The sequence below is a fragment of the Aspergillus viridinutans genome, assembly GCF_018404265.1.
Source record: "Aspergillus viridinutans IFM 47045 DNA, scaffold_1, whole genome shotgun sequence".
Classification (NCBI taxonomy): domain Eukaryota; kingdom Fungi; phylum Ascomycota; class Eurotiomycetes; order Eurotiales; family Aspergillaceae; genus Aspergillus; species Aspergillus viridinutans.
The window spans coordinates 3,961,786-3,987,814 of NW_025091217.1; the positions used below are offsets into that span (position 1 = coordinate 3,961,786).

A 26,029-nucleotide genomic window follows, 5' to 3' on the forward strand; every position below is an offset into this window, starting at 1 on the left:
GGTTGGTTGCTGATTGTTGCCAGGACTTCGTGTCATTCAACGGTAAATTCCAGGCAATGATTCCGTTCACCTGGTGAAGTTCTTGCGTCGCATAAGCTCGTAGAATCATGCCACTGCTGCGTCCAGCAGCATAGTTGTAGATGTCTCCAAGGAACTCAAGACATTTCACGTTCGTTTGACGTGTCTATCCGGTTCGATTTCTTCCTCTTCAGTGGGGACCGGTTCAACCGGAGGTTCTTCGCTCATCTAGTCGAGCAGTTAGCCTTGATCAAAGGTAAGAATAAATCATGAATCACCTTATCAAGTTTGTAATCTTTCATGGCCAAGCTCAAGGGTATCAATGGTACTACGGCAATGAGAGCCAGAATCAGAAGCTTTTTAAATGTCTCCTGGTATGCTTGGTTGATAGCGACCCTGACTGGTGATCCGAGAGGGTATGAGAGCGCCTTCGTTATCTTGCCGAAGATTGCATCCGCATCTCCTTTGTTCTCTTCCGGAAGGTAAAGTCGAAGCTTGCGTGGGATATTATGGGTCCAAACAGCCCCCGAGAGTGCAGCACCAACCGCGCCGCCCATCTCCATGGACGTCAGAAACATGGCCGTGGCGGCGGCAACTTCCTGGTGACTGGCAGATGCTTGGACTCCCAACTGTACTGGAACATTGAGGAGCCCGCCACCAATGCCGATGACGACCTGAGTCACTAGGATCTGCGCTGGTGTACTTCCTTCGCGACGGGTTAGCATCATTAGCACCATCCCGATGATATAAATCACGCAGCCAGCAATGACGAATATCCGATAGCGCCGGGTGTATTTGATCAATATCGAGACAGCAAAGGCAGCAATTGTCGAAGTGAAGGCAAATGTTTGAGTAACCCGGCCAGCGGTAGCGACGTCGTAACCTTGAACAACCTGGAGATACGAATAAAAGTAGGGCTGAACAGAGAAATAAAACGCCACTGAGATGCATCAGCAAAAATTCGAGGGACCTCTCGCGGAAGAGAACAGTAAACACTCACTGAAATACCAAAATGCAAGGGTGCAGCCAGCAAGAGCAGTTCGCTGTTTGAGAAGATGCAAGGACAGAAGGGGCTTGGGGGCCAGTCTTTTGGAGCTTTCCCAGAATGGCAGCGCGATCAGACAGATTAAGCCGACTACGATCATCGCAACAATGCTGTCGGACTTCCAGCCATTCTTTGAGTTCGCAGCAAGAGTAAGTGGCACCAAGATCAACGTAACCGCCGCGGATAATAGGATCAAGCCGCCCATGTCCAAGTCATACCATGTACGGCGCAATACTGCCAAGAAGCCGCCGCGGTGCCGAGTCTTTGATTTAATGAGGTTCAGCCTCCTTGCCTTACGTTGATTCAGCAGCAAGGAAAGTGCTAAGGGCAGGAAAGAGGCAGGCAGAATAATCGACCACATTCCGTAGCCCCAGCGCCACGAGGCATGCTTCAGCACCGCATCCGCGATAGTCGGCCCAATCCAGACGGTCACAAGGAAAGGGAATTCTGGTAGCAGCGCCAGAAAGGCACGGTTCAGCAAATTACTGCTGTCAGCAATGAAAACTTGTTGAAGTATTTGGAGACCCGTGGAACCGGCGGAATAGAAGATTTGAGCAGACGCATAAGTTTGCACGTTGGTCGAGGCGGCCATCTGAATATATCCAAGCACGTATATGAGAATACTAACACAGAATGCTTCGAAGCGACCGAAGACATCCGCGACTTTCGCCATAGGAGGTTTGATGACAGCTGCGAGATGTCAGTTGGCCCTACACTGCAATATTATAGACAGGCAAGGTAATAGTACTTACCGTTGACCACATTCTGGACGACCAAAACGGTGGAAATCAAGGAGTGCTTGCTAAAAGCACTCGTTGCATATGCTCCGAGTGACATGACGGTCTGGCCCTCTAGAGACGTGCAAAATGACATGAGAAAGATACTGTCCCAAGATATCAGTATAATAAGACGCGCCGTGCATGTCCCATATGAACCAACCTGACATATGCTATGACCAGAGACCGTGCAGTCCAAGTCAAATTGATCGCTTCAATTTTTCTAACGCCTTCCTGCATCGAATCTTCCGAGATTGACGTTATGTCACTATTGAAACCGCCAGTATCATACTCTTCCTGGAGAAACCGTTCTCCTTCTTCCTCGCTGTGTTGTTCCATCTGGTCGATTGTGCCATACGAGGGTCCTGTACGGTGATCGAGAAGGGGCATTTCGCTTGGACCGAGATGTCAGAGAGAAACTCAGATGTATTGCTTCTGTAAAAGCGATGTCCATTTATAGATGCCGACAAAACGTGGTCTCGAATAGGAGCACGAGTGTATGTGTAACAGGGTCAGCAAGCCGTAACCGAAGCAAGGCACCGAGCAGCGAAGCAGTGACCACACCGAGATATGAGTGAGCTGAAGTTCGAGGATATTCGTGGTCCGAGCCAGTCGATGACCTGTATAGAAAAAGCAAAGTGCAAATGGTGGGAAAACCAGGGGTATCCCAGTAAAGGAAAAGGGAAAGAAGAAAACAATGAGAAACGTCCGCGATGCTCCGAGTCGGGTACCGAATTCATCAGTAACAGATCTGGATATGGGTGTAAGCCTGCCGCACAGGAAGACCCAGTAGTCGAGTCAGGAGGGCTGACAATCCTTTCGAACTATTATTTTATTACAGCCGCGCAACACGATCTAGGACCGCACTTATGCACCTCGACGTGGGCTGCAGCAAATATGAGATCCCGAAGAGCCTATGGGCTTGACGCCCGAGGCTCCAATAGGTAATATGGACCCGCGAGGCACCAGGATATTGGAGAGCCTTGCTCTGCTTTGTACTGTATGTCCTCTTGTTCATGAACTGTCAAGTCTGTCATGAGCGCTTTAGGCGTCGTTATCGATAAGTCGTCAGGGCGCTTGCCCCTCGGCGTTCAGGTTGTGCGGCAATCGGAGAAGGGAGGAACCATCGGAATCGGGAATCGTGGTGGATCGTTAAAAAATCGTCAAATAATCATGACAAGAACTGAGCAAGACGAAGATCGGATTGCAAGTCGGACAAGCGTGGTGTGAGGATGATAAGTGGGGTGAAAGTCGGGTTGGACTTGGGTACTTGCGGGAATGCGGGAGAGTAGTCGAGTCACATTCCTAATCAAGTGGCAATCAGGATACCATCAGATATGATAAGATCATTGATCACCTGCCGCAGCCGGTTCGACGGGATATCCCACATTCTATCAATCAATCTATATTACCCTACAGAGCACAGTAAGTAATGCTGTTTTTGGTCTACTCTTGAGATAGCACTTTGCGCATAATAAAGCCTAGGTAAATATTAAGTCATCACAATGTTTTGTAACTTTGTAGTCATCTAGGTTCAGACTCCTGACCGCCAGCTGAGCGAAAAGATCAGCTACGCAAGTGGGGACGTGCGGGTTATCTCAGGCAGCACAAGGTATGAAAGCAATACGAGCCCCTCTCAGAGTAGATACTTAATGGAGTCACCGAGAGGCCTTTAGATTGGATGGCCTTTCTGGTCAGTTTATGGGGGCTGTTCTAGGGATACAATCTGAAGAGGCACAAAAGCCATGTCATATCATCAGTCACAGCCACGGACCATCAACAATACGGAGAATTGAGTACCGCATCACTCTGCTCTGATACCTGAGCTTTCCGGGACAACTTATGACTAGAGAAACTATGAGTGGGTCAACGAGCTTCTAGTCCTGAACCACTGCTAGTGCGTGGTGTCTGCAACCCTGGGTTATTGCCCCAAACGGGTAATATTCTCAACCACTTTCACTAGTGTCATATTCTCCTCCAAGACTTCGCAAAACTTCGACCTTAGATACAAGTGAGTCACTCTAACTTCATTGGCTCTTACTTTGGTATTCGAGGCCGGTTGCGTACTGAGCGCCGTCTTGTAAAACAGAACTTCTGACCTCCGTTCTTAAGCTGAGTTGGTTCCGAACATGTATCGTTATTGTAAACTCGATAATAACACCTGGAGAAAGTGCCATGCGCCGGCAATTGCTTGATCAACGCATCGGTTAGCGTTGTCTAGAAAGAGGAATATATACGAGTCCAAGGTGTGGGCGTGACCAAGAAAGACTTGGATCCAATAGTACGATTCTTGACACTGTCATTTTGAAGTCTACGTGCTATCCAAGAGCCCTCTATCGCCGGGAGAAAGGAAAGGGTCTTGTAAGAATCGAGTTCGCTAACATTGCTCGCCTACCACATACACGTGCCAGTCCATACATGTAAATGTTGAGTATTACTCGGCCAGATCCACAATCAGATGTCCAAAGTTGACCACCAAATCACCTCCCTCACTTGACGGCCTCGCGGCATAGACGCCAACCCAGCATTCAACGTTTTCTTGCTCCTCGAAAAACCATGTAAGCTCACGGAGAGGAGACTTCTGGACACCCTCGACTAAGTAAATCCACAAGCTCCCGTCTGCTTCCCTGACGATTTCGATGGTTGCTGCTGCTCCGCCAGAAGGGATGGCAAGCAAGCTCCAATCGGCCCAACGGTCTTTCGAGACAGTGCTCAAATGAGGTTTGCCGTGCGTGAGCTCAATGCCTGTTTTCACCCATTTTCTGGTTCCGTCTGCAGCAATCGAGACCAGAATGAGGCCGCCTTGGTCGTATTTCTGCTGCCAATTGGCATTGACTGCGACTCGAGCCCTCTTGAATGACTTCAAGGGCACACTGCGATGGAGGATAGGTGCATTGAAGCGTTCCGTTGAGGGCGGTTTCGACCAGATATCCGTAGAAGAACTCGCCTTTATCGTGAACTCGGGAGGTAAGGTGCCATTACCAGGAACATTTTCCGAGGAGTTGGCAAATGTAAACCGAGCTTGAGTCATATTGCCTGTGTATTTAAAGCTTGGGTAACACTTGAGCAAGGCCTTTCGGAGCAATGGGGAACGCCGCAATCCGTTTGCAAAGGAAGAAGGTTGAAAATGGATCAGAATCTATAGGTGCAGGTACCTGAATTGCCAGCTATATACGAGTGGTAAAGTGTAAGAAATAGAGACTGGGAAAGAAGCGTCAGCAAGGCGAAAGGTCCAGTTTCTACTCAGTATACGGGCTATTGCCTGTAAGCTTGTGATCCTGCCCCTCTCTGACGGTATGACACGCTCATTCTGGGTGGGGTGCCACCCTTGGCACCTTGACGTCGGAGAATTGAGCGGAGAAAGCCGGGACTGCCATCCTCAAAGCTTGGTAGCTGGCAATGTATTACGAGACAAGACATCGGGAAATTTCATCTTTCGGTTTGCCACATGCCTTGACGGGTTGGCATCCAGTATCAGTTGATACCGACTGGACGGGGCAAAAGCCACAGCGTTGATCCCTCAGCGATCTCCAGGCTCAGCCTTGGCGGAGGGTACCTTGGCTGACATAATCAGACACGGGGAGACAGTCGTGCTTTTGAGCTGAGACGACGAGGATAGTGGATATAGTATCTAATTCTTGCGCATGTCCCATCGATGCGAGAGCAGCTGATACAGAACATTCGAGGAATGTGTCCGCAAATCGCTCCCAGCAGCTGATGACGATTCTTGTCATGTCTGCCCGTCTACTGCATCCGGATGAGTACGAGCTTGACACTCGATCTTCTGTCGACTCTCAGGGAACTTTCAACCTGGACGAGGCCGACTTCGAGTCACAAGCTCCTCCCAGACCCAGACGGCTTTTCAACCGAGTTTCCTTCCTATCGCGGCTCTTCTCGTCAACTTCATCCGGCTACCGTCGCCTCAAATCTTCGCGACGCGTCTTATCAGCCTCATCGCGACCAAGTTGCTATCGACGTCTCCTTCTACGCCGCTCCTGCTTCTATATCCATGTCGTTGCAGGGATTATATTAGCCCTCGTCGTATTGACTTCAATCTTTCGTCCATCCTACACTCATCCGCCGTCGCATTACTCGGTTCTCCGGGATGCAGTCTCGCAATCGACTAGGTCGGGCAGAGGCAATATCCGCAATGAGAAGGTCTTCGTGGCTGCCAGCCTATATGACCGTGGCGGGGAATTAGCAGGCGGAGAATGGGGCGATCGAGTTCTTCGGCTCATTGACCTGCTGGGAAGCGATAACGTATTCTTAAGTATATACGAGAATGATAGCGGGCCAGAGGGTAAAAGCGCACTGCAAGATTTCAAGGAGCGGGTACCATGCAAGAGCTCCATCATATTCGAAGAGCATCTGGATCTGGACAGCTTGCCCCGAGTTACAGTCCCCGGCGGACAGAAACGTATCAAGCGCATCGAGTATCTGGCAGAGGTTCGCAACCGAGCTCTGAAACCGCTGGACGATGATCCTGAGACGCGTTACGATAAGCTTCTGTACCTGAACGACGTCATTTTCGATCCAGTTGATGCTCTTCAGCTGTTGTTTTCCACCAATGCAGATCAAAATGGGGTTTCTCAATATCGGGCAGCTTGCGCAGTCGACTTCATCAACCCGTTCAAGTTCTATGACACGTACGCCACTCGTGACTTGCAGGGCTATGGAATGGGCCTTCCTTTCTTTCCGTGGTTTTCAACAGCCGGACATGGTGATAGCCGAAAGGATGTGCTAGCTGGGAAAGATGCCGTGCGTGTACGCAGCTGTTGGGGAGGAATGGTCGCTTTTGACGCCAAATTCTTCCAGCATGGCACGGCAGGAAAGGGTTCGAATCAAGCTCCGTCCCGTTTCCGCGCCTCTCACGACCTCTTTTGGGAAGCTTCTGAGTGCTGTTTGATCCATGCGGACATTCAGAAACCTCAGCTGCAACCAGATGAGATAACCGACACCGGAATCTACTTGAACCCATTCGTGCGTGTCGCCTACGACCTCCGTAGTTGGTCCTGGCTTTGGACCACACGCCGATTTGAGAAGCTCTATTCCTTCATCCACAACATTGGGAATCACCTTGTGGGGTTGCCGTGGTACAACCCACGAAGGGCAGAGGTGCCTGGCCAAACTGTTCAGGAAACAGTATGGATTGCAGATGCAAGTGAAGATAGTGGAGGATCCTTCCAACAGATCGATCGAATTGCTGGGAATGACGGCTATTGCGGACGTCGAGGGCTGCAAGTTATCGTCGAGAATCGCAGGCCGGGTCAGGAAGGTTATGAAAGCATTCCTGTACCGTCAACATGAGTTCGACAAAGTCTTACCATTGGCAGTTCCATGTTGGTATCTTATCTTCTTGTCTAATATGAAAGCGATATACATAAATAATCGATTGAAGCTCACGGAAGCTCGATCTTCAAAACTGGTTCCTCCCTGTATACTCATCTTCCAGATCTGCCATGACCTTGGAAGCTATGTCCAAGCCTCAGCCCTAAGAAGAAAGTGATATCTTGAAAAATATTTAAGCTAATTGTTTGTCTTTGATGGTTTAGGCTCGACGCTTCCACCCCCCCAGCCTCTTATTGTCAGTGAAGGCGGCTGGGGTATCTCATCGTGCCTGTCACTGAGTGAAGTGAAACGGATATTTCCGTTGTCATGCCCTAATTCCAGGTAGTGAGAAGGATAATTCCGGTGGCTAGTCATTATCTTGTGCTAAGCAAGCATCCAAGAGCTATATAACAAGCATAAACCTCCCACCATCCTGTCCATGACTCTGTATCTAACCATCTACCACCTCTTTCCGCTCCTACTCTTACAGTGACAGTGTGTGACTGAAAGCCTCTTCATCCTTCTAAGCTCTCTCTATGTTTTCCTGGCTAGCAAAGACTTTTGATACCGCTCTCAGACTACCTGAGACCATGGATCTCAAGCAAGTCTCAGACATGATCATTAACGCTTTCGACAATGTCGTGGGAAAGGACTCTCATGGCCTGCAGGAAAGCAGACACGCGCCTAAGAAAGAAGATAAAGCAAAGGATTTGAAGTATTCTCAGCAGGTCGGTCCTCTTTCCGTCCATTTCTCTGTCCTTTTTAGTGTTTGTTTCAGCATTATGTCCTGTGCACCTGATTACATCGGCGTCTTTGCACAAGCGGGCCATGCACACGTTGTGAGAGTGAAGCTAATTACATTTTTCCAACCCCAAACAGTCTTCCCATGTTGCCCCTGTCAACAAAACCCCACGTACCTCTGGTGGACTTTCTTTCCCTTCAAACATCCGCCCTGTGAAACCTCGCCACTCCCGCCACTCATCTGGAGATTCTTCTTACAATTCCTACACTCCATCCAAGATGGCTGAACTCGCAAAGGAGTATCCCGTCGCTGACGTGGATGATGCTGCTGGCTTCATGGCCTTTGCTCGAGCTCTTAGAGAGAAGCAGGCTCGTGAGGCTGCCGCTGCGGCCAAAGCTCAGGCTGGTCAGGATACTTCTACTCAACAGAATGGCTTTGCCAATGGTTTCAATGACTTTGGCGGACAGTCTTCTGTTGATGCCAATGGATCTGCGCCCGTGTCCGCTTCCAACGACGCGTGGCCCTCTGGTAAGTTGACTTCTACCACGCGGCTAAAACATTCAAAGACCACAACTGACATTGATCTGTCTATGAAGAAGCCTCCCACTCGCGTAATGATGACGGCTTTGGTGACTTTGAAAACAACACCGATAACAACAACGCGTCTCTGATGCCTGGCATCGTCGACGACGCTGAAGCTCCCAAGGCCTCCGCTTCCGGCTTCCGCGGCGATGCGGCTGAGTTCATCCTGCAGGAAACTCCTGTTGTAGCTTCTGAGAATGCTGTCTCAGCTATGAAGGCTTCTGACAATGCCGTCGTTGAAGAGGATCGTGAGAATCTTACTACGTTCAAATCCTGGGGCACTCCTGTCGCGCGTGACAAGCCAGGTATGCAATCGATCCTCTTGCTCCTTTGGGTGGACTTGTGGACGCTAATATGACATCTTGCTAGCGGCTCAAGTTAGACGCGTTATTATCAAGGGACTTCCTTCCGCTTGGAGTTCTCCTGCCAAGGTTCTGTCGCTTATCCATGGTGGTATGGTTGAGAGCATCCACATTACTCCCACCGGCAACCAAGCCCATATCCTTTTCTGCGACCACGAGGCCTGCAAGTCTTTCTATGACAAGTACCCCAATGGCATTGACATTGACAAAGAGAAGAGAAAGACCGTCTTCGTGGAGATGGGCAAGGAGGTCGATGTCATCAGCTCTCAGCTTTCTTTCAATCTCTCCATTGGCAGCACCCGTGTTGTCCGCGCCGTTGGTGTCAGCATGAGCATCAACATGGGCGAGCTTCTCAAGTTAGCCGGCGCCAACAATCGCAAGGTGGAGAAGATCGTGGACTCCTGCGTCCCTGGCGAGGTAAGCTGGCAACCATCTCCAAGAGTGGCTTGCGTGCTAATGATGTCTCTAGCCACGCAACGTTGTCTTCCGTTTCTGCAGTATCGATGATGCTGTCAAATTCCGCGCTGCCATCCTTCGCGACGCTGATTGGGAACATTGCAACATTCAGCACGCAGCCGACCCGTAGGTCTTCCTCTATCAGTTGCTGATGTCTGAGCTAATGATGTCTTTGCTTCTATTAGATGCGAGCTCGCTACCGAATTCCATGCCGATTGAGAACTGCAGACGACTTTGGCAGATGCATCATTCTTCGAGCATCGAGCTTCGATTTGGAGTCTGCAGAGTTTCGACTGGTTATGTGTGCACACTATCAGTAGTCAGAGCTTAAAGCATACGGATTGATACGATGGATAGGGGTTTAGTTGTTGACAGAAATGATTATCATGTCTCAGCCACAGGTTTAATAAAATGATTTCGAATGTACTGTTATTCCGTGACGACTTATCACTTCATTAATAGCTTGCGCTATCATGCAGTCTATGGATTAATTTCAAGAGATAAGAGAAATCGTAGAAAAATGGTTCTCTTCTGGATGTACTGATCACATATTGATTGGCATTATTTGTGCTTTACCCTAGCCTCGCAGCTTTGACCCTTGATAATCAAGGGCCTGAGCCATATCAACAACCATAAGCACATTGCAATTTACATTGGACATACTCATTGCTGGCCCCTGTTGCTCCTCTTGCCCCTGATTTCTGACGACGCATTTTCTCTGACAATGTTCACTACCGTTTCTGAATTATTCCAGCGCAAGCATTACGGAAGCTCCAGGCTCAAGCCTCCTTGTCAAGTAACGACTATGTATACATACAAAGGTGCTTCTCAACTCTCAATCCAACTTCCGAGTCTTTGTGAAAAACAGTGCCGCTAACTGCTTTCTTCCCCTTAGTACCAGGTCAATGTCAACGAAACTTCCTCCCTCATCAAACGCCTGCACGGCAGAGCCCACCGTTGGACTACCTCGAAACCGCCAGACTCCCTTCTTGGAATACTGAAAGTCCACATGAACTTCGTCTCAAATATGCACACGTTAGCAGGTAGACTGTTAGGGCTCTCCTGCGCGGCTTAGACGCTCCCTCCCATGACCATCTCGAGGCTGCAGGTTCTCGCGTCGATACCCACTGGATAGGGAGTTATTGGCACTTACACTTCCTTCTCTTCTATCGACGACCGATGCAATATCTTACCCGCTGGAATCTCACAGGGGTGACAAAGTGAGTTCTCAACAGTGTTAATGATACAAGTATGATCGGTTCGCCGTCCGTTTGAGTATCCTACCTGTTTACTGACGTATCTTGTATAAATGGAACAGAATAGACATATACAAACTTCGTTGTCAGAGCAATGCCTGCAGAGAATGAGACTCCATTGAGGCCGCGACGAATACCTACATTCTTCTAGGACCTCGACGACAAACAATACACTGTTGATGTCGCATCTTGCGATGGGTGGCTACCACTTGATGAATCGCCACATCAGGACGTGGTTGGCACTTCTCTTTGGGTTTTGTTGGCGACAGTTCCTCCGTTGTCTCGATCTTCCCAGTACGTCGATGCTTGAGTATGAGAATATCCCTATACGTCCTTGAAAACGCCTTTCGCAATGGTCTATGGACCACGATGCTTACAATGAGATGGTCTGTCATTATCGAGGAGCCTTGCTGGGAATTTGAGAAAAGCCTTAAACTGCTTGCCTGGATTTGATTCAAGCGCAGTTAGTAAGCGCTCGAAAGGCTGGATGATTTGGCAAACCTAACTACGGCTTCAAATGATTGAAGATAGAACCAGAGCGATGGCGTTTCTCATACTGATACAATGAGAGACATTCCGAGACTTCCTAAGCGGCAGACTGTAAGTCCTCCTCTGAAGCATAAGCGATCGAAGAATATATCAAAACTACAGCAACAGTATCCGAATTCACGCATTTCCCCCCCTTCAACTGGACAAGAGATCTCGGAGATCATCACCGAGAGAAGTCATCCTTTTGAGAAGACGTGAAAGTCTCCTTCGGATCCTTACGTTCATAATGATGACCTTTGTCCGTTAAGGGCTGCTACTGCGATCGCCAGCTGCATGAGTCCCTGAGCTTGCTCTGAGCTTAATTAGGTCACCGTTGCGAATGGCCAGCGTATCGGGCTTGCAGACATATTCAACAAGCTCATCCTCAACGCTCAGGGCACTGCTTCGAACCTTCTTTCTACCATCAGGCCTGAAGACTCTTTCCTGTTCCAACATAGGGCAAACTTTGTTGACGTGGGTTGGGTTCGAAACTGTATCGTACGATACCGTACAGCAGACACCGCCGCCACAACCGGGTCTCTTTTACGGCATTTACGAACTACGATTCCTGAAGGATTGGGTTTAAACGGTCATCATGGCAGAGACTCTGATCGCCTGTCAAGAGGCGCTTTGATTTGATAGCTTACATGCTGGTTTCCTGATTCTGTCTCTGTAGGATGCGATTGCTATCTTAGGCTCCAAGAGAGGAAGAGTAGGATGAGAGACAAGGTGTTAACTTGCCAAACAGTGCTTTACCCACGACTCGGCATAAATGCGGGTAATTCGTCTGGGATGGAGTATGGACACAGTGGGACGTCCGGACTTGGTTTGAAAATCGCTCTTTAACTACTGCGTAGGAAGATATTGCATTTATTCTAGGCTACAGAATTGATACCACGACGAGCTCAAGTCGAAACTGACGATCGATTGATCGTCGTGTCTATGAAACAAGGCGGAAAACCCTGTTGGCAATAGCCAATAAGTATATACTCGAGTCTTCCGTACCCATTATTAGGTTGAATGCACTCCAAGATGTGGAGCTGGATAACTCGGAACCTTGATGACGATATGAGACTCAAGTCTCAGTTGGCCCCGTAAACTAACCACGTACTAGCAGAGGAAGCCTCACGGAGACTTAATACGATAGCAGCTGGGTAAGTCGCCGAGGGGGACAGGATTGCCAAAGTTTCTATTGTGGATTAGAGCGGACATCACCGATGAAGAAAGCAGTGGAAAGTGGAACGAAACGGCTTCAGAAGGGCTAACAAAGAAAGAAGGCGATCCAGGTGGAGTATTGACTCTGAACACGAATTACTAATTTACTACAAACTATCTGTAGCAGCAGTAGAAGCAAGCCCGAGGCGCATGGGTCATAGGTGGACAATTCCAAATCTAGTTGATAGTGACACCATACTGCATTGCTTCAGACGATGGTCATAGTAGCGGTAAGCAATAGAAGCATATCAGCAACAATTGCTCTGTATGATGATCTCCACATGCAGTATCCTGTGCGTACAGAGTACATGGCGTGATGAACTATTCACGAGGCGACAACCGACATACCCAATATGGTCAATGCGGGAAGTGACACGCATCCGAAAACTCCTAAAAATCCGCGATTGAGAGCGACGGTCATGACTCAAGGGCTCCAGGTATGAAGGTCCAGAGGCTAGGCTAGGCGACCACGACATACCCAAAGGAGGCATCAGACTCATCAAAATTAGATTAATGATTTGATTGCCTCCAAGCAAGCTGGGGACCACCGTCTGATGCCTGCATGGGCGATACCACTCTACAGACCCGACAGTCTGGATGAGGATGTGATAGTTGAGCGTTAGCAGCTTTACGGACGAAACCTTGCGAGTTGAGCGGGTAGGACAGTCAGTATTTATGAGTGCGAAATGACAAAAGTAGTAACATCGTGTGCAAGTGGAGATGGATCAACAGATCGAACCAGAATTCTATGTCAGGTCTTTGATAGTTGATTCAGGCTTTTTAGAAGTGGCCAAGAGGTGAAAAAAACCCTCAAGCCAACGCAGCTAAGACAGCAGAATCGCATCTCATCACATTGGCAGACTGTCGATCGAAACGGCGGTCCGTGAAGAGGTGGAGTGGGATGGAGTACTAGCAAAGTTACTAGCGGATTACGCACTTTCGCGAATTTTGCTAATCCAGAAAAAGACAATGGATGCATTGTATGGATATACACTGGTGTACATTAGATGTATGTTTTGTAAGATCTGTGGCCCTGCCCGGATATACCAGAGTCTTATCTCCAAGTATAACAAACCACTACTTGCAAATAGTAATTGAAGCTCGGAAGGTCCAAGCGCAGACAATTTCATTTGATTAAGAGGCCAGAGTGCTGATTCAAGATTGCCTGCGCCGCAATGTATAAGCATCAGGCACCAGGACCACCAAAGTGGCTAAATTTAATATCGTGGAGATTGTACGTGGCCTCGTCCGGCTAGTTAATTAACACTACTCACCAACAGCAAAGATCTGGAACAATCTTCTGTTCGACAGGACAGGGATGCTGGTGACAGTGGCAGGGTCAGCACGCCTATCTCAACTCGCCAGGGAAGCCTCTGATAAATTGCGGCACAGGCGAGAAACATAGGTAGGTACAGAGGTTTCTGGACTTGGTCAGTTGGCCCCACGTGTTGGGTGCGGGGGTTAGAAACGACTTACGAGGCAGATCGTTCTTCCAGTCCTTCTTTCCTCTTGAATTTAATAATAAGACGGAGTATAGTCTGATCAAACACCGACCCTCAGTTGAGAGCATTTACCGAAAAGAGGCAATGAAGGCCATAATTAGATGGAGAGCCTAGGGAGTTGGGACTTTTAGAACTTCACCACTCATCAGCCAATCTGATATGCATAAGTCGACAGAGAAACTGACAGATCCTTCGAATATCGCTCAGACTCATGGAAACGGACAGCCTGAAGCGAAGCAAATCAGCCAGGAGGATTCACTCACTCATTCAACAATCTGGTGAGAAGATCCAAAGCGTATGTTGGTCAAGACAAGCTACGTTCAGAATTCTGCCGCCTTCAGTGCAGAAAAATAGCACTAGATCTTGAGTCTTGAGTCTTAACAGAGCAGAATGACATGAGACTGCGATCCTCCTTTTGCGCGTCTGGTCATTCGAGCGGCTTGACACAAGGTTGAAGCATGGGGCCACAAATAACGCCCACGCTGCTCCAGACTTCAACATGTGAACCTTGGACTGAAGTCCCCTATCCCGTTTGGCGTTAGCATTGAAGCTCATCAGACATCTTTGTCCCACATATCTAGGCTGTCCAGAAAAGAGTCAAGGGGAGCCGCCTCCGCCACGACATGGCCATTCTCGGGGAGGAGAAGAGCGGAAACATTCAAGGCAATCCGGGGTGACAAATGACCTCAAGAGGAAGTAGACTCCTGGAAATTCCTTCGCTTCTTCTCGACAGGAGGTGGAAGAATGACTGTGTCCTCCTATACATGCCTTAGTGCAGCTCCATCAGTCAGGCATTTGGTTGTTCGAGGTAGGACAAAACTCTTCAAGTATGCTTTGAGAGTTGCTCCTCAACAGCACTCAGTTAGGAATGAGCTTGAAAATGGAATGGACGTAGGGAGGCTCCCGCAAGGATTTTGTACAGCCAGCTCCAGATAATGATCTATCATAGAATATTCGTACTTCAGAGTGACAGGAGTAAGGTGTCACTGGAATCTTCATTCTTCAAGGCAAACGGCACGAGCCTAACTCTATCTGTGCAGATAACTTTTCTCGCCTCATCTTACTGGTTGCCATTCCCAGCCTTTGTTGACCTCCTTACATCGCCTCGTGAAAGGTAGGGGCTATAAACATTGCAGAGGAATGTGGCATGCATGCTTGTTCTCTCTTCTCAATCGCCGGAACCTAGCACCGAAGATTCCTCTTCCACAGGCAGGACAGGACGTACTTCAGTACTCCGTAGTCAATAATAATAATTCTCACCTGACATTCTGCAGTCTGCATTCTGCTGGCTCTGACAAATGACAAGTTTGCCGACGATCCATAACCCGTCAATAATGGCGTGGAACCGCATCCATAGAACACGGACAACGAACCTTCTTTGGTTCATGCTTTGTGGAACGGGTCCACATAGGAAGGACTAGGGCAATTCGAGTTCCAAATAGTGCACCGTAGATAGTGGCTGCTAGTTACCTCCCCGAAGGCTAGTAACGTATCTACCTCCTTAGTCGGGGCCATTGAACTCTGAAGGGACCTCCCCGTCGGTTCCGGACCGGGAACCTGATTATAGCTCTTGACGAGCACTTTTCTGCTAATTTTGACAATTAATCTATGGAGTGCAATAATAAATTGCATTCTTGAAAACTAGGTCGAATCCGGACGTCCAGAATTGCGAATAGGGGTGGTATTCAAAATGTCAAAATGTCAAAATATCAGCATTTTTCAGGGGATTTTCTTGATATGAAAAAGTTTGTCATTTTGACCCCCCTTTACCTAGTAATTTACTAGTAATCTAGGCTATCTAGCGACACAGCCGCCGCCCCAGTAAAACATAAAAAAAATTTCAAATTTAAAGCTATTTAACATGTAAAAATATAGAATACTATTAAATCTTAGGCATAGAATCTAATTTTACACCTCCTAAGGCTGTTTTCTAAGCACTTACTACAGTAGTGTAAGCTGATTAGCTGGTTTCTCTTTAGAATTACCCTTATCATTGATATCCAGGTGTAGATTATCTTAGAAGATCTTTATGTGTAGAATCTTATTATCTTCTAGGCCTAAATTAATGTCCTGGATGGCTTCCTCTTTAATAGCTTTATAGGCATATTTAATATCCATCTTATCTAATAGATCACTATCTAGCCTAGGCTGCCCCTTAGTCTTATCCAGCTTATCTAATACCCTGCTGTTCATGTAGATATAAACCAGTTAATTTATCTAGATTATACTAAGTTAATTCTAAATCTTTATATACTGCAGGCCCATCACAGAAAATAATTATTCAGAGGTAACAGAATTAGCAATAGTATAATATAATTAAATTATAAAATATATAAGGTCTTTTAAACTGGTTATTTATTTCTAGAAGGAGTAGATTATTAATTAGTTCTATATAAAATAGTATAAGATAGTAGAACTTACTACTTAAAGCTAGAAGTCTAGTAGACTATACTTCTTCTAGAGAGAAGGCCTTTAGAACTCCTCTTACTTACTCTAAAAATAGAAGAATTAATCTATTACTTTCTCTTCTTTATATTATATTATGATCTCTTCTATCTCTGGAATTAAACTTAGTAGAAGAGGGGTGTTAATAGAGGTATTCTAAGGATAAAGATAGTAGGTAACCTAGTAAATAGATAATATTTAGTATTTAAAGTATTTAATCTAGGTGGAATTCTTATTATAAAGGAAGGAATAGATATCTTATTAAAAGCTAGAAGTTAGAAGCTACTATTCTAAATAATTTTATATTTCTATTTACTATTTTACCACCTTATTTCTTAGTAAACAAGATTATTAGGATATAAGATAACTTATAATTATAATATTTAATTTCTAGCTCTCTGACATCAGCTAGGCCTTATAGATAGGTTTAAGAAGAGTATATAAGTTATTAACTCTAAGCTAGAAGTCTTAATTAAAAAGGATATTACTAATCTTCTTTAAATCTTTAGTATTTTAAAATACCTACTCCTTTAAGGCCTCTTGTAAGTATTTAAGGGCATTTAATATTATTTACTAAGAGCCCTAGTATATTATAACTAGAATAAGAAGGCTAAATCTCTTCCTGTTATAGAGCCTTTTTTAAATCTAATATAATATCTAGATCTGCTTAGTAGCAGCCTTAAAATATATAATAATACTAGTAGCCTAGCTGAAAATAGTATAGATTACTAGAAGATGAAGGATATCTTTAATAAGAAGCTAGAGGCTATAAGAATTATAAGGTATATAGAATATATACTTTATCTTATTCTTTATAGCTAAGATAGACTAGGTACACTGTATTATACTTATAGTATCTATAGATACTAAGTTAATATAGTCCTAATCTATCTATAGCTCTTAGAGAATTACCTCTAGCTTCTTAAATATCTATTCTATAATTACCTCCCTGCTAAATGTCTTCTCCCCTATATCCTTAAGGTAATAGAAGAATGAGGCTTTTTATATATTAATTAAGAGGCTAATTATATAGGAATTTAAGATATTAATAGCTTTATTAAAGGTAATATTAAGATATTATTATTATTTACTTAGCTAGTGTAAAGGCTTGGCTATAGCCCAGCTACTTAATTATGCAGCTATCCCTTATGTCCTAATTATTTTTAACCTCCTATTTTCATACCTTAAGCTGCTTTTGAATCATCACTGAATGCATCTAGGATAGATAGTGAAGATAAATAGTATTCTCCTTATCTAATATTTAAGAAGATAAGGATTAGTTTTATTATAAATTAATCTACTACTCTCTATTATTCTTTTCTATTAATTATTATTACTAATTCTTATCTAGTTAATAGGTTATCTACCCTATAATATAGATCCTTATAATTTCTAATCCTTCTTTTCTTTAACTACCTAAGTATTAGTTATAATATCTACTAAATTTTACTATAAAGCTATTACTTCTACCCCTTTACTAGTAGAATAATATAGTCCTATTAAAGAAATATCTTCTAATCTAAGTAACTCCTCTACTCCTACTAATTAATCTTAAGAGTTGAAGGGGGCTAAATTATAATAAATTTTATAATAAATTACTAAACTTAAATATCTTTAATAGATTTAAAGAGTTAATAAATTTAAATAACTCTCTTACTAAAATAATACCTTCTCTTTAATAGAAGATAAGTAGGAAATTAAATTTAAGAATCTTTCTATCTTTACTATTAAATATTTACTCTAGAAAAGAGAAGAATAGCTCTAAGATATAGAATATATATTTAGAGGAGCCCTAAAGAAATATAGCCTTAATAAATTTAAAATTATTATTACTATTATATAAATAGATTCCACCTATAGGCAGTAATGGTATATTAAAATCTATAAAATACTAATAGAGAGATAATAAAATACTAAAAACTTATAGTAGTTCTTTAAGGACTAGACCTTAAGTCTAATCTAAAATACTAAAACTATTAAGGCTAATATTATTATTAAATTATATTAGGCTTATTAATATCTAGATAAGGATTCTAGAGAATTTTATTATTATCTAGATTCCCTAGAATAATATTTTCCTTAATAAGATAAGAAGTAATAAGCTCTAGCCTTCTTTAGTAGCCTTATATTAGAGTTATATACTTATATTTAAGAATATTTAGAGAAGCTACTAGATACTTAAGATAAAATAGTATCTATAGCTTTAAAATATTATATCTTTTTATAGAAATAATAAAAATAGAAGAGGAAGGATATTAGAAAATCTTAAGATAGTAATTTATTAAAATACTTCTAAAGTAATTTTAAAAGGTTTAAGAAATCTAAATAAAACTAACTTAATAAGGATAGGAACCCCTTAAAATATTATAAATATAGTAGTAAAGAATATCTTACTAACTAATATATTATAAAGGATGCTAAAGTCTAATTAATTATAGAAAATAATAAGGGGTTAGAATAAAATCTATATCTCTAATCTCCTATCTAGAAGTAGGGACTACTAGTTATTTTTATATTCTAATATAGCTACCTAATAGCCTTAAAATATATACTAATCTTAATAGCTATACTAAGGTTAATATTATTAGTATTACCTTTATAAAATTATAAAAGCTATAGTAAGCTAAACTTACTATCCTTATTATTAGAGTAGTTAATAACTTTATTATCCTTATTTATAGGGTTTAGAAGGTCCCTATTATTACTTATAATTCTAGGGGTAATAAATAAAGTTTTAAATAAGCTTATATAACTATTAATTAAGATCTATAACTTAAAGGAAGTCCTATTCTTCTTTTAATAACTATATTATAGGACCTCTATATCTACTTATTACTATAGAAGTATTAATAGTAATTTAAGATATTAACCTTCTCCCTAACCACCCCTTAAAAGTTTAGAAAACTATATTATAACTATATAATAGTATTTATATTAGTTAAGCTACCTAAAGAGGTATAGCTTTCTAAGAAAGAGAAGAATTAGAAATATTATTCTCTTAAAAATATACCTCTAGAATTAGCTAGATTTTATAATATATTCTTAGTAAAGAAATTAAAGATTATACCCTCTTATTCCTCTTAGGATTATACTATTAAAATAAAATCTAATAAATTACTACTATTTAGTCTACTATATCTCTTATCCTAAGCAGAACTTTATAAATTAAAGGAGTATCTTAATAAGAATATAGTATATAAAAGAATTTAACTTTCTAAAAGCCCTGCTAGAGCCCCTATTCTCTTTATTCTAAAAAAGGATAGAGGGTTAAGACTATATATTAATTATTATAGACTTAATAAGATAATAGTAAAGAATTAGTACCTATTACCTCTTATATTAGAGATTCTTAACTAAATCTTAGGGGTGAAATACTTTAGTAAGATTAATATCTAAGATATATATTATTAAATCTATATTAAGGAAGGAGATGAATAGAAGATAGCCTTTTATATCTAATATAGCTATTATAAATATATAGTTATGCCTTTTAGTCTTATAAATATACTAGCTATCTTTTAGAATTATATTAATACTATCTTATATAATATTCTTAATATCTTTTGCATTACCTATCTTAATAATATCTTAATTTTCTCCTAAATAAGAGAGGAATATACTAAATATATCTCTTAAGTCTTAGAAAGACTATAGAAGATAAAATTTTATGCTAAACCTTCTAAATATACCTTCTACCAAAATTATGTTAAATTCCTAGGATATATTATTTTAGCTAATAGTATATCTATAGATATAAGCTAGGTAGAAACTATTATAGTATAGGAGGAATCCTATAGTTACTATAATATCTAAGTCTTCTTAGGTTTCTATAATTTCTATTAATAATTTATTAAGAACTATTCCTTAATTACTTTACCTTTAACTAATCTCCTAAGAGGAATGAAAGAAGGAAAGAAACTAAGATTAGTAAAGTTTAATCTTATTAAAAAGCTTATATTTTAAAGACTTATTATAGTCTTTTAAGTAGCACTGCTATTATATTACTTTAATCTAACTCTACTAATTTAGATAGAGATAGATATCTTAAAGGATAGTATTGGGATATTTGTAGTTGTTAAGGACATGGAGTCTTCAAAGAGTGTAAGGGTAGGGGGTAGGCCAGCAGCTGCCCTATATATATCTTATTAACTTTAAGGGATTCTAGTCTTCTTTTATATTTTGACCTAAGCTAAGAAGGAATGTAAGGTCTAACTAACTATATAATAGTAATAATAATCACTAGATATCTTTACACATCTAATAGACTTCCCTAAAGTTATATATATACTATTTAATATCACATCCTTCCCTACTTAGATCAAACTTTGTCTACAGAGTTCTTAGTTAGCTATCTTTTTATAGGAAATTTATCAGCACCTGGTAAAGCAACCATATGGATATAACTATTACTAAGATATATTAATTTCTAGATCTGGTATTAGATATCATTATTTCTTTATTAATAATCTATAGAATTAACTAAATTATTCTTTATGCTATCATCCTAAAATCACTATAGTGGTAGCTAAGTATGTTCTTTATTTAATATATAAGAGGTATAATTAGATTACCTTACTTAGTAATATTAATAAGTAAGTTGCCTAAGTAATTAATAATCTTTAAGCACTGTATAAAGAATTATAGTAAATATTATTATTTATATATATATATAAATAATTAAATTAATAAGGGTAGAATTAACTAATAAGCATAGATAAATAAGTAAGTATTTACTACTAGTATAAGTAGCCTAGGTATAAATACCCTTAACTTTTCTTACTTAATATATAAGATATTTTATAACTAAGCCTTAATATTAGATCCCCTAGCTTAGCTTTTATTTATTTAGATTAATAGACTTTTATAGTCTCTCCTCTTTATAAAGTATATTCATCTTTTATAACTCCTTAGCTATTATACTCTTATTCCTAATTTAAAGATGCTTATTCCTGATCATTATAGTGCTATTAAGCAGGTAATAAAGAAGTATTATTTTCTATTAATAAAGTAAGATAGATCCTATATTACCCTCCTAGATATAGTTTATAATATTAAATAGTCTTATAGTAAGAGTAGTAAACTATTAACTAAGCTAATTATTAACCTATCTTAGTAATTAGCTATTATTCTCTATTAGTAAGGTATTGCTATAGGTCCTAGTTATAAGTAATATATAGACTTTAGTATATTTCTTAAATATATTATATCTCCTAAGTATAATTTAAATAGTATAACTTAGGTATTATTCTAGGGCGCTTATACTAATTATCTATAGTATAGGAAAGGGTTAAACTATGAATTCTATCTAGGTTATAGTAAGTAGTAGAATTCTAGAGATAATATATAAGTTTCTTATTTTAAACTTTTTACTAATAGTTACTTATTCATGTAGGATAATTCTATAAGCTAGTAGTCTACTAAAGATTTAGAATAATAGTCCTACCTTATAAGATATACCTCTAAGTAATACTATTAATATATCTACTAAATAATAATTAAATACTTTATACTAGACTCCTCCTAAGCTTACTACTAAATCTAGCTTAAGTTATTATAGTTATTACTCCTTTTCTTCTATAAGTAAAGCTGCTCTGCCTATACCTAATACTAATCTAAAGTATTAGACTAGATTAAGTTAATTAAGTAGTCCTAAAGAGAACCCTATTCCTATATTAAGTACTTATTATTACTATACTACTATAGAGAAAGCTTAAGTTAAGGTAGTATACTCTAATATCTTAATCTTTCTAATACTAGGTAGTAGTCCTCTAATCTTAGATACTACTCTAACTTTAAGTACTATAGATCCCTTTATTTCTAGTATAGATCTTACTATAGAAGCTATTATTATTAATCCTTACTTAAACCTATCTTAGCCTAACCCTGTCTTTTCTAGTCTTAGTAATCTAAAGAGTAAATATTATCTTACTTTAAGTAGAGTATCTCTAACTCCCTTTAAGAAATATTATCTTAACTATCTTTTTAATAGTACTATTCTCTCTTAGCCTATATTAATATCTAACTTTAAAGACCTTATTATATTTTAAGTAGTTTAGAAGAATCTTACTTATTTCTCTAAACTTATTAATAGAAAAATTTTAAAGCTTAAGGAAGCTCTTCACCCTGATAAAGTAGATAATAATAATAAAGAACTTAATCTAAAGGATAAGATATATTAGGATAAGTAACTTACTAGTCTTACTAGTCTTTAAGGTAGAGGCAGAGGCTAAGGTAGTTAAGTATTACTCCTATTAAGGAAGCTAATAAAGTTAAGAAAGCCTAGAAGATCCCTTTATTTAGCTATTTTCTTTTATATTTAGCTATTTTTAAGTAGTTTTAACTCTAATTAAATAGGTCTTTTTTCTCCTATCTAAATATTCTTATAATACTAGATAACTTATCCTTCTCTAATTACTCCTAATAAGTTAGAACTACTACTATAAATAGTCTATTAAAGTCTATATCTCTCCTATTAGCATCCTATTAAATTTAATTATTCTTTAATAAATTATGTAGTGTTCCCCTATTTAACTTATTATTTAAAGAAGTTAAGTTAATTTTACTCTAGTTACTTCCTAGAGTTAACTCCTTTAGATAGTATATAGGATGGCTAGTTCCTATTAGTATATTATTAATATATTCTTAAATCTTTATTTATTAAGTATATTACTTTATTAAGATACCCTCCCTTACCTACTTTAAATATACTCCTAAATATTTAGCAGATTCCCAATCCTTTTAAGTTATTTTTAAAAGTTTATTATATAAGAATAAGGGTTCTTTAACTTCTTTAAGCACCTTATATACTTTAATTAGTATATAAAGTAATAATCCTACCTTCTATAGTTATTATATTAGTATAGCTAATATCTATAGTTTCTCTAGCTTRCTATTAAAATTAGCTTCTACTAATTATTAGCTATTAATTAAGTTCTCTACTATATATCTATTAGGTTCYRAAATARYRTATATACTRAGYAGGTRTAATTATTTAATCTTATATARRYTAAAYTATTTATATTAGAACTTCTAAGGGGATTTATTCTAAATAAGGAYCTATTAATCTTTTATAAGRTAAGATTCCTTTATATTACTATCTTAAATTAAGTTCTATTTAATTACATATACTAATAGCTTCTTATTAGCTAGGGATTATATATAGTTAATATATTATAATTAAGTTTTAATACCTTAGATAGTTAGTTAATTAGTTCATAGATAACCAGGTAGTGATGGATATATATTATAGAGAAGGTAGAATAGTAATAGCTTTATCTAGGTATAGATATATACTTAAGTAGTAAAGATAGCTAGAGGTAGATATTTATCCTATAGATATATTAGTTTACCTATAAGATACTTTATTAATATCTTACCTAGTAAGCTATTCATGTTTTCATTCTTACTATTAGTTCTAGGATGGTTTAGAGTTATTATATAATATTTCACCTTAAGAATCTTAAGGTAAGCTGCTATAACTTAGGATAGAAGATTTAAATTATTATCTAAGAGTAGTTCCTTAAATACTCTATAATTAATAAAGATATCTTTATAGAGAAAATAGGCTAATATATCCTCTTTTATATTAGGTATAGCTTTTACTATAACCTAACTAGTTATATAATTAATAGCTATAATAATCTATTAATTACTATTTAGTATTATAGGTAGATACCTAATAAGATTAATTCCCTAATATTTAAATAGATAAATACCCTTCTTCACTAAGTGCTGTATAGCTTTATATTTAAGATTTAGTCTTAAAGGCTTTACTATTTAATAATTTAGATAGCTCTTAGTAATATCTTAGATATCTTTTTATATTATAGGCTACTAGGCATGGGTATAAATTACTTTAAATAAGGCTAGATAGGCTAGATAGCTAAACTAGTTATAAAGCTATAATATAAAGTTCTTTTAAAAGGGAATTTTAAGATATAGTATTTTAATACCTTTATTAATATAATATAGTTAATTAGTAGATTATTAGTTAATAAATTCTACTTTAAGTTAAAAGTTTAGTACTAATATCTTAATCTTTATTTTAATATTATTAGATATATTTAGATCCTTACCCTTTAGGAATAAGATTATTAATAAATGCTATTCTAGTTTATAGAGATATAATAGTATGTAAAGGCATTCTTTACTAGTTATCTACTATAACTATATTATAGATAGACTAAAAGTAGGTATTTATGCTTGATTTACTAGACCTTCTTTAATAAAGTCTAGTTAATAACTTATTATATTAGGGATAACCACCTCAGTTCCTTTATAATATTTAATAACTAGATTATATATTTAAAACTCTTTAATCTAATATATAAGACATTTCAAATATATCTTTATATAGGTGAGATATTAAAGGCTTTTATAATCTATTATAATTATAATAGGCTAACTATTATTAATATAGTAGTCCTATTATTAGAGTACTTCTTTAATTATAAGAAGCTCCTTCTTATATATAGAATAGTTCTTTTTAGTATTATTAAGCTTTTATCTATTAAATACTATAGGATGCTACTATCCCCTTTTATCTTATTATAATAGTACTATACTAAGAGCCTATTTAGATGCATTAGTCTTGATTTAATATAGTAGTAAGAGATTAGTAATCTTAAGAATAGGTATATAAACTATTATATTCTTTAGTATTATAAATACTTACTAATATTAAGTATTCTAGACTATAGGTTAAAACTTCTTCTTATAAAGTAAAGTATCTAATTCCTTTAGAAGTTTATAAAGAAGAGCTATAATTCTTATAAACTTATATATAAATTAGTAATAGTATATAGCTAGTCCTAAGAATTATTAAACTTTATAAATATTTATTAGTTTTAGCTATGTCTTTATGACCTTAATCTTTATAGGTATTAGTTAAACTAGTTTATTACTAATAATATAGTTATAAAATTATATTTCTCTCTTAGTGAATACATACTTAAAGAGTTTTATATATAACTAATATTCTTAGAGTTAGTTAAGTACTTATTAAATATGCTCCTAATATTCCTCTTCTAAGTCTAAGAAGATTAAGATATTATTAAGGTATACTACTATAAAGTTAAGGTCTTATATAATACTATTTATTATTATCTAGAATAATGCAGGAGTATTATAAAGTTTAAATAGTATTACTAACTACTTAAACTTATTAAATAATATATTAAAAGCTATCTTTAGAATTAATAATTTACCTATTTATAATTACTAATAACTAGAGAGAAGATTAAGCTTTAAAAGATACTTAGCTTAACCTACTTAATCTAGGAGTTCTTAAATTCTTAGTAGTAGATAGGTATTCTTTATAGTTACCTTATTAAGTAAGTAGTAGTGTGAGAGCACCTATGGAATGCTCCCTATTGAATGGTAGATAACATGGTAGCAGCAATGCCTTCATAGTAGAACTAATCACTAAGGTGTAAGCATCTTGCACCTTAGTAGTTAATAATATCTCTGTAGGTCATGTGCTATATATATAATCCCTGTAGTTTAGCTATATATAGGTTTACTATATCTAATAACTATCTCCCCTCTTTATATACTATATCTCTATAGTAGGAGATGGTGTTATAGCATCTCCTAACCTATATAAATTATATCTCCTTATTAGTCTATTTAGAATGGTTTTATTATTATTACTTAGTATTATTTATTAGTATAAGGTAGTAATATTATTATTAACTAATATATTACTCCCTTAAGTAATATTTATTATATAGTAGTTTAACCTTATTATTATAAATATTCTAAATAGCTTTATAT

The 26,029-nt window shown here is 38.7% G+C and overlaps 4 protein-coding genes across 4 annotated transcripts; 2 read left to right on the forward strand and 2 right to left on the reverse strand.

Annotated features, from left to right (window-relative positions):
* Window positions 1–165: 165 nt before the first annotated feature.
* mirC (siderochrome-iron transporter MirC) lies at window positions 166–2,229 on the reverse strand (the record flags this gene model as incomplete). Its single annotated transcript, XM_043266253.1, has 5 exons — window positions 166–246; window positions 297–958; window positions 1,019–1,753; window positions 1,816–1,946; window positions 2,003–2,229. 5 exons carry the CDS (start codon window positions 2,227–2,229, stop codon window positions 166–168), a joined length of 1,836 nt encoding a protein of 611 aa, XP_043122188.1.
* A 2,044-nt stretch (window positions 2,230–4,273) lies between these two features.
* On the reverse strand, window positions 4,274–4,870 carry Aspvir_001126 (uncharacterized protein; the record flags this gene model as incomplete). Its single annotated transcript, XM_043266254.1, has 1 exon — window positions 4,274–4,870. One exon carries the CDS (start codon window positions 4,868–4,870, stop codon window positions 4,274–4,276), a length of 597 nt encoding a protein of 198 aa, XP_043122189.1.
* Window positions 4,871–5,571: 701 nt separating this feature from the next.
* Window positions 5,572–7,146, forward strand: Aspvir_001127 (glycosyltransferase family 69 protein; the record flags this gene model as incomplete). The annotated part of the gene is made up of 1 exon (XM_043266255.1): window positions 5,572–7,146. The coding sequence occupies one exon, from the start codon at window positions 5,572–5,574 to the stop codon at window positions 7,144–7,146; it is 1,575 nt and encodes a 524-aa protein (XP_043122190.1).
* A 557-nt stretch (window positions 7,147–7,703) lies between these two features.
* On the forward strand, window positions 7,704–9,528 carry Aspvir_001128 (uncharacterized protein; the record flags this gene model as incomplete). The annotated part of the gene is made up of 6 exons (XM_043266256.1): window positions 7,704–8,006; window positions 8,047–8,437; window positions 8,506–8,796; window positions 8,861–9,270; window positions 9,323–9,435; window positions 9,495–9,528. 6 exons carry the CDS (start codon window positions 7,704–7,706, stop codon window positions 9,526–9,528), a joined length of 1,542 nt encoding a protein of 513 aa, XP_043122191.1.
* Window positions 9,529–26,029: the final 16,501 nt, after the last annotated feature.